This window comes from Ipomoea nil, unplaced genomic scaffold (genome assembly GCF_001879475.1).
Source record: "Ipomoea nil cultivar Tokyo-kokei standard unplaced genomic scaffold, Asagao_1.1 scaffold1361, whole genome shotgun sequence".
Taxonomy (NCBI): Eukaryota; Viridiplantae; Streptophyta; class Magnoliopsida; order Solanales; family Convolvulaceae; genus Ipomoea; species Ipomoea nil.
Genome location: NW_017617789.1, coordinates 855,670 through 866,498, shown reverse-complemented (window position 1 = coordinate 866,498; position 10,829 = coordinate 855,670). Strand labels below are relative to the sequence as shown.

At 35.0% G+C, this 10,829-nt stretch overlaps 1 protein-coding gene across 2 annotated transcripts; it reads right to left on the bottom strand.

Moving 5' to 3' along the window:
- Nucleotides 1-814: 814 nt before the first annotated feature.
- Nucleotides 815-4,523, bottom strand: LOC109185824 (putative calcium-transporting ATPase 13, plasma membrane-type). Of its 2 annotated transcripts, XM_019335771.1 has the most exons (3): nucleotides 4,358-4,523; nucleotides 3,837-4,186; nucleotides 815-3,800 (listed from the first exon to the last, which is right to left on the bottom strand). In XM_019335771.1, exons 2-3 carry the CDS (start codon nucleotides 4,078-4,080, stop codon nucleotides 958-960), a joined length of 3,087 nt encoding a protein of 1,028 aa, XP_019191316.1. In that variant the 5' UTR covers nucleotides 4,081-4,186; nucleotides 4,358-4,523; the 3' UTR covers nucleotides 815-957. The 2 variants fall into 2 exon arrangements, with proteins under 2 accessions (XP_019191316.1, XP_019191315.1); XM_019335770.1 differs by having other exon boundaries at nucleotides 815-4,186.
- Nucleotides 4,524-10,829: the final 6,306 nt, after the last annotated feature.

The following is a 10,829-nucleotide window of genomic DNA, read 5'->3' as shown; positions in this document are numbered from 1 at the left end:
CGTCCTCTTCTTTGCTTCCATTTGGCTGCTCAGATCAGCCACTACTATTTCTAACGGGTTCATACGTGCTTCTATTGAGGGCTCTGATACCATATGTAACGGGTCTACTAGGGTTTGGGAGTTGAGAGTTGTGAGGGAGAGAAGAAGAAGAAGAAGGAGGGTTGAGAGTAGAAGAAATTGAGAAAAGGAAATTGGATTTGCATAAATGTTAGAATATCCATACATCACCCCAGCTTTTTTTTTTTTTTTTTTTTTTTTGAAAACTCACCTCTGCTTATTTAAATGCAATTACAGTTGCTATCAGATTCAACTAACTTCCTAGAGCTAAAACGTTGTCGTTGGACTGCTATTAAACTGCGACCAACTGCTTCCTTCAAACGACTGCGATTGCTCATCTCATAACAGCCTTCAACCGTCTCAGGTCATGCGACGTAGTTTGCTGCTTCTTCTTCTTGGTTATTTCCTGGGATCATTACACATACCAATGATCTTAAACCGGAAATAAAGAGTTCAATATATAATGGCACTGGCAGCGATACTTAGGAATTTGATCGGAATTGTTGAGATGCTGTTACGGTAGTAATCGGTCGCGCCTGCGAATCAGTCGGCTCCGATACAACTATTCGTACGTAATAGGTATGAGTTTCAATTGAGCTAGTGTTAATGATCTTTTCATATAAGTAATCTCGTGGTGCAGCCAAAGTGTTTGATTGTTTGCTTGAAAGAAATTAAGCATCAAACATATCATCAGTTGTCTAAGGGATTTCTGTTTGCACTGATCCTTAATTCCTTATGTTCATTGTAATATCGGAAATAGGAAAAAGGAACCTTCTTATTCACGTTGAAACAACATACATTATTCTAAAAGATAAGCAATAATAACAATACAGTTTTTCAATCATACTGCAATTCTTAAATTTAATACATGCATCAAAGACTAACTAAATGGTAATCATATTACAAGAATTTCAAGTTCTTCAATTTGAGATAACTAAATATTGGTCTTTCTGGAACAGGGAAGCACTTGATGAGCCAGCCAATAGGCCAAGATGCAGCTGCTAGTCCTATGCAGACTCCCCACTGCCCCCAATTCAACCTCTCTGTATCAGCAAACTTTTTAAGAAACTCCACCATCATTACCTGAAGAACAATAGTTATGCCAATAATCCCCACAAACAACTTGTTCTTGTGTATCCCCTGGAAGACATTCCTCTTCTCCAGCTCACGCGCATTGAACTCATTAAACACTTGGCAGAAAACGAAAGTGTTGAAGATTAAAGTATCATTTACCTTTGAACTCACCCCGAAAATTGACTCACCTCTAAACTGTAAGATCAGGAGGATAGATATCTGATATAAAGCCTGAGCTAGAAGATTCCTCCACATAATGTTGGTGATTAGTGGTTCTGTTCTTCCCACAGGTGGCTTCTTCATGAGCTCCTTTGTTGGTTTTTCTGTCGCAAGTGCTAATGCTCCTAGAGTATCCATAATCAGATTGACCCATAGTAGCTGAACTGCTGTGAGGGGAACTTCTCCGGCTGAAACTGCAGCTACAAAGTTGATCACGAGGGCTGCTACATTGACTGTGAGTTGAAACTGAATGAACTTTTGGATATTGTTGTACACGCATCTTCCCCATTTCAGAACAGTGGCTACTGAGGCAAAGTTATCGTCCAGGATCACGATATCTGAACTCTCTTTAGCTACTTCTGTGCCCTGGATTCCCATTGAAAGCCCTATATCAGCTTCTTTTAAAGCTGGTGCATCGTTGGTACCATCACCTGTGACTGCAACTATGTGGCCTTTCTTTCTCAGACACTGCACCATTAGAAGCTTGTCAAGTGGAGAGGATCTTGCCATGACACAGATTTTTTCAACTCTCTCCATCCGCTGTTCTTCTGTGAGGTTTCGAAATTCGCTTCCTTCTATGACTGCTCCTTCTTCTACTGCTTGATTGTACTGCAAAATTCCACACTCTGTTGCTATAGCCTTTGCAGTGAAGATATTGTCTCCAGTGATCATCTTGATGTTTACGCCAGCATACTGACAATCTTCCACAGCTTTCTTCACACCAGTTCTGCATGGGTCTTTGAGGCCAACAAACCCCAAAAGGGTCAACTCACTCTCTGGTATTTTCTCATGTATTTCACCATCTTCAGGGTTGGTTTCTAAAACCTGTTTATGGGCAAATGCAATGCATCTCAGACTGCTAGCTGCCATACCTTGGATTATTTGGTTGAATTTCTCTCTCTCGTGATTTGTTATAGCTTTATGATTCCCTTCATTGTCGCAGAAGTGAGAACACATTCCAAGAATCATCTCGGGAGCTCCTTTCCAGTGAGCATGAGTTGTTCCATCAGGAATCTTCTTCATCAAAACCCCGCTTCTCTTTTTCTCTGAATTGAATGCTTCCACATGAAGAATGGTATTATTCCTTTTTGTTTCCTCCATATCCATCTTGAGTTGCAGAACAGCCCATGAGAGAATTGCTTTCTCTGTAGGACTACCTGAGAATTCGAAACACGAAGTATTAGGGGACCTGAAAACACTACCTGTTGTGTTGAGGCTAACCCCTTGGTGAAGCAAATCAAGAACTCTGGCTGCAATTAAATTATGATCCTTCCCCTCCATGGATTCTTTGCCTAACCAAAACTTGGTTACAGCCATGCAGTTCTGAGTGAGTGTTCCGGTTTTGTCTGTACAAATGGTTGTAGCAGAACCCATTGTCTCGCAGGCAGAGAGTTTCCTCACCATTGCTTTATCACTCATCATTCTCTTCATTGAATAAGCAAGAGTAAGAGTCACGGCCAAGGGCAATCCTTCTGGGATTGCGACGACTACTATTGTAACAGCAGCAGCAATGATTCCCACCACAGAGTTAATCACATCATCAGCCTTTGTCTTGCTGCCATTGAACTCTTTATTCCCATTATCGTCCTTGGTATGTCCTGTAAAATATCGTACCAACAAGACAACCAGTACTAGGAAAGCAACTGCTAAACCGACCTTACCAATGGAGGTAGTAAGCTTGTTGAGCCTCGCCTGGAGGGGTGTTTCCTCACTAGAACTGCTACTGATTTTGCTCATCATCTCGCCCCAAGCCGTGTTCATTCCAACTGAGGTAACAAGCATCTTACCATATCCATCTACAACTTTTGTGCCTGAAATTAAGAATGGATTTTGGTTGTGGTTCACCTCCACATAATCGCTCTCCCCTGTCATGCTAGATTCATCAACCTGCAAGGAATGCCCTTCGACAAGCAAACCATCCGCAGGGATCTGATCTCCGGTCTTCAACCAAACAAGGTCTCCAACCACAACTTCAAATATTGAAATATGTTTTCGTCGCCCATTCCTGACAACCTCAACCTGGATGTTGCTGCTTATTTTGGATAATTTCTCGAATTGTCTACTCTGCCTGAAATCGCTTATGGATGAAACGGATATTACAAGAAAGACAGCAAGAAAAATACTCCCCCCATCATACCATCCTTCTTTTGCTCCATCCTCTTTCATGCCAAATGCAAGAGACAATGCAGCACACACCAATAGTATAATGATGGTGGGATCTTTGAACATATCCCAAACAAATTGGAACAAACTCTTTGTTGGTGGCCTCGGGTAAGTGTTCCTTCCATACACTTCATTTCTACGCGAAACATCTTCTGTATCGCCATTAACTCCATTCTCTAAATTACTTCCAATAGAAGTAGCTATAGTTTCAATGCCGCCAATATTATCAAGATTTTTAAGGCTTTTCTCCCCAACTAGCTTAGCAAGACTCGACTGATCAAGATTAGAGGATAAATGGTTTTCTTGTTGTACTTTATAATCAGTGATAAGTTTTTCATTACCAGACTGTATAAGAGACACTTTGCTAATGTTTTTGGAATCTTTATTATTTCTTAAGTCATAAATTTCCTTAAAATAACAAAGCAGTACCTTACAACACTTGATTTTAACCATTGCCCTATGCCATTTCTTTTTGCTAACAGACAACCTCAAGTTTGCACTGAGGTTGATCACAACAAAGTCCATGCACGTTGAGTTTGTTTGAGGTTTCGTCATCATCATATCCATTTGATTTTAAATTAGGACAAATACTTAACTGGAACAACAGATAATATATGTGTGTATAGTGTATTGACCGAGCTCGTAAGTCGTCTTGTATCCTGGACAATTCAGTCTGTTAAGAGATGTTGAAACAAGTATACATCATTGTAACAGAGTTAGTAGTACTCATAAAAAAAAGTGTGTGTGTGTATATATATATATATATATATATATATATATATATATATATATATATATTTATATATATGGACAAACAACTAAACATGTTTAGTAATATAATTACCTTTATGATAAACTGGAAGGGGCGAACTGCAGCACCAAGAAACCCAAGAAATAGGTCACGAATATATACACTATACAAGTGATAATGAAAAAGATTTTTATTTTTTTATTTTTTGGTGAAATATGTAACGAGTGAAGGGGGGAATTGGTGTGTGATTCTTGGGGCAAACCAACATAATATATATAAGCATATGCAGCGTGGTCCTTAAGATTGCGTTAAATTAAGTTTCATTTTTGTGAAAAATTACCGCTACATTTACATTTGTCTATTTCGTTTTAATTAGTTGACTTTAGTCGACGAAAATACTGTTTTTTTTTTTGGGGGTGGGGTGGATTCGGGGGCGGTATAAGCATATATTATGTAGTGGAAAGATGTTTGTAGTTGCATGGAAATTTCTTGGAAATTAAGGGTGCATTTATTACTCGACAATATTTGTCATACACTCATACTGCTGATGAATGCTTTTATCTTTTTCCTCCTTTTTATAGAAAAGGGTGTGGAGAGTCGACATATTTACGTGTTCCCTAGTATGTATGCGATTCAAAATGAATATATACCTTTATGAAAGAAATATAATACTTACAATGAAAAATATAATATTAATTAAAAATAAATTAATTATTGTTTATGAGAAAAAATGTTATATTTTTATGAAAAATGTAATATTTTTAAATTAAAATATTATATTTAAAGGTCATAGAGTTATCTATAAGAAAAATTATAATACTAATTAAGCATAAATTAATTGATTATTACTTATGTGAAACATATGGAATAATATTTATGAGGAAATTTGTAATATTAATCATGGATAAATTGATTATTAATTATAAATGAAAGTGCAATACTTATTAGAAAAAAATATGATACTTTTGAAAAAAATGTACTATTTTTAGGGTCTGTTTGGAAACCTGAGAAATATTTTCGAAAAATGATTTCTAAAAAATTACTTATTTTTTGAAAAATATTTTAATATTTTAATTTTTTGGTGTTTATTGGTTGAATGTCATAAATTTATCTTTTTTTGTTTGACTGAAAGTTAAGAAATTGTATTTTTTCTGTTTGGTTCATTTTCTTGAAAATGAACATATTATTTGTAATAATAATAATAATAATAATAATAATAATAATAATATGTGGTGATGGTGATGGTGGTGGTGGTGTGGTAGTGGTGGTGCGGTGGTGGTGGTGTCATAGTGGTGGTGATAATGTGATTGTGTTGTGGTATGGTGGTTTGGTGGTTGTGGTAATAATAATAATAATAACCTGTAAACTAACTTTAAAAAGAAGAGATGGGAAATTAAAAAAAAAATCTGGAAAATGTCTTTCGACTACAAAATTAGGAAGACATTTTCCTCCAAATTAGGCCTTTTTTCGTTCACAAAAATAAATATTTTTCTTTGACTTTATTTTCCTTGAGTACCCAAACACTGGAAAATGACTTTCGAAAATTATTTTTTCGTGTTTCCAAACGAACCCTTAAATCAAAATGTAATATTTAGGGATTAAAGAGTTACTTATAATATAAAATGTAATATTTATGAAGAAAAGTGTAATACTTATGAAAAACTCGACTCATCTCATGAATAATGATCCATGAGACGATCGCATACTCTCATAGGTGAAACGTGCGGATTAATTACAGTCTTTGATCTTGCCAAAATCAACAGTCCAGAATGAAGAACAATTTTTTAAAAAAATGCGGTGGCATTATGGTCATTTTGCATAAGGTGAGAGCTTAAGGTGCGTAAGTTTAAAGTTTAAAGTGCGTAAGTTTATAGCGCTAGGTGCCTAAGTTTAATGTTTAAGGTGCTTAAGTCTAAAACTTAACGTGCGTAACTTTATTGTTTAAGGAGCGTAAGTTTATAGTTTAAAGTTCGTATGTTTAAATCTTAAGGTGCGTAACTTTATTGCTTAAGGTGCGTAAGTTTATAGCTTAAGGTTTATATGTTTAAATCTTAAGATGCATCACTTTCTAATTTAAAATGTATCAGTTTAACTCTTAAGGTGCATATCTGTAAAGCTTAAGGTGCATTATTTTCTAGCTTAAGGTCATGCGTACGTTTATAGCTTTAGGTGCCTAAGTTTATAGCTTTAAGTACCTAAGTTTAAAGCTTAAGGTGCTTCAGTTTAAAGCTTAAGATGTCTAAGTTTATAGTTTAAGGTGCGTATATTTAAAGCTTATGGAGCATTATTTTCAGCTTACGGTGCATACGCTCGAAGCTTAAGGTGTCTCAGTTCGAGACACTTGATCATTTGCATCCAGGAAGCGCGTTTATTTTTTTTTATATTTTCCTTCCGTTTGAGCTGTTGATCTAGATTAGATCAAAGTCTCAGCTCTCACATCATTTTTCACTTAGGAAAAACTTCGCACGTGAACCATCACACACATACACACACAAATACTACATACTAAACCAGTAAATTAAGCTTGTGCTGACAATATAATCTTCTCAAAAACTAGCTGTACGTTTAGCCGTTGGAGTCGAGTTTTTTTTTTTTTTTTTTTCTACTATTTGTCTCTCACCTCCATCATATCATTTGAATTATTGCTCCAAAAACCCAGAATGGGGCTGTACATGCTTTTGTCACCAAAACAATTTCCAAGTAATTTACATGGCATGCATGAATCATGTGATTGCTGCAATTGTCAGCTTTGTAGCCAGTAGCTGATTCAGGATTTTTTATCAATGGGAGCAAAACATTACAACGAAAAAATATTTTGAAAAAAAAATAATGAAACACTTAAAAAATATAATCATAAATATTTTTAGATATGAGTAAAAAATAAAACATATCAAAACTTTATAAACATATTCTTATATTCATAATAAAATATGAAACATAATTAATTTGATAAAATAATTAGAATATAAAATGCATTATAAATTACACATCTCGATTATATAAGCTAACTATTAATAATAATAAAAAGTCATAAAATCAATATTTGTGCACTACAGAATTTGAACACTTGACTTTACCAAAAGCCTAATACGTACCCTACTAACTGAACCAAATCAATACTTACTAACATTTTTGTGTTTTATTATACTTATACTTAAAACATGTTCTATATATACATATATACATATATACAAGGATAATATATGGGTGAGGTGGGGGGAGTGGGGGCAGTTGCCCCCACTGTCCCCATGCTGAGTCCACCCTGTTTGTAGGTCACTAATTATGATCCACCATTTTCCAAACATTTTCCCCTAATTCAATAATGTGTTATGTATTGTATTTTGATTGTTTAATAAAAGGAAGTAATAATTTTTTTATTCATTTTTCTTCATCTAAATTTGAACATTTGATAAAACGAAGTTATGCTTCATATACAACTACAATTTTTCTTCTAAATCCATAACTTTCTTTAAAAAGTTTTAATTTTAGATTTAGTACTCTAACTATCACTCATTTTATCTTTTTACAAACAATCTTTAACACAAGGATAAACATTCAAATGTTTAGCACTCAGTATAAACATTTGTATCATTTGACAAATATATTCAATTAAAAAATAATTCTATTCTCCTTATTTATATATTAATTGGTGGCTATATTTGACTAGAAATCACTATTTAGTATTTATATAGTTAGAATGTTGCTTCGAAATGTTTAATTTGAAATTTTTAGTTTTATGAAGTAGACATTTTCTCACCAATAAACCTAAATTAGAACTATTTGATTAAAAAACCTTTGTTATCTAATATCTGTTTGGGAGAAGTAGACATTTGACGTTTCGTCACGATCTATCAGAATTTTTTTGAATGCTATCAACTCTATTACAATCAGCTATCAGAATTTAGGTGCCGAAAACTTTATTAACAGGGATTTGTTGTTTTTTGAGTTTTTTTTTTAATTATTATTTTTAGACTATGAAAATTTCTAAGTCTTCGTTTTCAAAACATAAGTCTTTTACGTAACTCTTATTACTAAAATAGACATTTTTTAGTCCATTCAATCTCTTACAAAATATTCAAAAACGTTGCAATTAAGTTGCAGAAAATTGGCATGCGAAACTGATAGAGTATTTTGAGTAGAATTTACTCCCAATTTGAGCAAGTCAAATTAGATTTAAGTTCTCTCGTTGAAGTGATGATTTTCTTATATTTATACGCTCAAAATATATAATGGGTAAATATATAATTTTTAAAATCTACATATAAATACTGTTGGAAATTATAGAATTTTTGACCACATGAAAGTGATCTTAAATCAAGTCGAAAGGCATATTCCGACAATTTTTGGTATCTGAAAAAACCTTTGTTGCTATTTCCGACCACTTTTTACTTTCGCCTTTATTTAAGATCATTTTCAGGTGGTCGGAAATTTCGTAATTTCCAACAGTGAAAGTTGAATTTGGCTTGACATATGGTCCTATCCCTTGTGTATGTTTACCAAACACTCTCTCGTGAATTTTAAGGTAACTATATTCTCATGACTTAAACTCAAGACTTTTGATTAAATTAGACGATGAAACTCGTCACATCAGATTATGTTGGAAAAAATCCATACCATCTTATTCTCATCTTATCCATAGGCATGTCATCCTCCCTTAGTGATATGATGTAAGGTTTGGAAAAGCTTATGTGTCACAACTTAATTGGTTAGTTGGTTATTATTATTTACATATTAATAGTAACTATTAAATATTAAACTATTTAATATATAATATATGATGGGATAAGGACCCCGGCCCAAGAGATAGGGGCTCAAAGGAAATGGTTCAAGTCGGGAGAAGTACAGTGGGCCAGCGTCTGAGGAGCCCGAAGAGCAAGTGGGCCGAGTCCTGGAGTCGGTCCAGGCCCAGGCACGGGGCCCGGGTCAGAACTGCTAAAGAGGAGCCCAGTGGGAGCTTAGGCTGAGACGAGGAGTCGACCAAGGCCCAAGCCCAGGGAAAGACTCGGTTCAAGGAGCCGTTGAGAGCATTGAAGAGACTCGTTTAAAAGGGAGCCGTTAGGACATTGAAAGCAGGACCCGGTCAGGCTGTTACAAGCCTAGAAGAGCCGTTGGTCGGCCGAGTAATGGCGTCCAACGGCTCCATATCTTGATTAGTCTTGAAGTCAGCCATTAAGGGCCTTCAAGTCGGTAGAAAAGGAGCCGCTATTTAAAGGCTCCTCCACTCTTGTAAAAGGACAGACGATTGAATATCCGGAGAGGGAAAAATACGAAAGAGATTCCGAGTGCTAACATTATTTCCAGTATAGGCATACATTTTTACTGAAAGGTGTATCCTCCAGCCGAAGGTTGTGTTGGACCTCCTTGGGCCTGAAAACCCAAAAACCATCAATATAGTTTTTTTTTTTTTTTTTTTTTTTTTTTAAAAAAAAAAAAAAAAAAAGAGAGATTTCAAGTCTAAGTATCAGTGTATGACATTTCTATTAATCAATAAAATACTTGATTATTACCTAAGATTAATATTAAATATTAAATATTACAGTAAATATTAATTTATTTATAGATAACATAGTTATATAGTTATTAAAAAAAAAAAAAGTCTATTTAATGTTGTCACATTTTTAATGGTTAATTGTCATTTAATTTATTATTTATTTAGTCTTTGTTTTTCTTTAAACAAATAAATATTTTCTCTAATTATAAAAACCTAGTTTTCAATCTAAATAACTTCAATCTAAACGCTACCTTGCAGATTGGAGAAATGTGGTGGGGAATGCTGATGCGATTTCATCGTCCAGATTCAAGCCGGAACAAAAATGGGAAAAGCCCCACCCAGGATACTTCAAGCTGAACACAGATGCTGCGGTGGACTCTCATCATAATCGGGTGGGCTATTGTTGGGTGCTCAGAGATGATACTGGTCAGTTTCTTGCTGCTGCATGCATCCCCGGAAATGGTCTCTTCACCCCAAAAGAAGCCGAAGCTATGGCTCTCAGGGAGGCGCTCATGTGGACCAAAACGCATGGTGTTAGCAGAATCCAAGTGGAATCAGACGCACTTCAGATTGTTCAAAGCTTAAAACACTGTGCCAATGATTCATCATTCGATCTTGTAGTTTTGGATATCAAAGATATGCTACGTTCACTACCTCACGTACATATCTCTCATGTTAGTCGTACTGCGAATATGGTTGCCCATAGTCTTGCTAGGGAAGCTTGTTCTATGTCTGTACGACAGGAGTGGAACTCTACCCCTCCTTCGTTTATTGTCAACTATCTGTATTTTGATTTGAATTAATGAAGTTTCTTTTTCTCAAAAAAAAAACTTAAATCAGATCAGGAAAGTAAGACATATATATCTAATCCATTGACCTGAGTCAACCAAATTAAATTAAAGCAGGAATTTTGTTCAGGCCTGTAGATATGGACGTCTCCAACACGGCAATAGTACATTGCATCTTCAATTCCCTGTGGATCGAGAGAGAATGTTAGAAAATGTTTTATATATTTTGTTCCAATTGGAATTATATTGGAAGTGTTATTAATGAAAGTACAGATTCTCCAGCTTA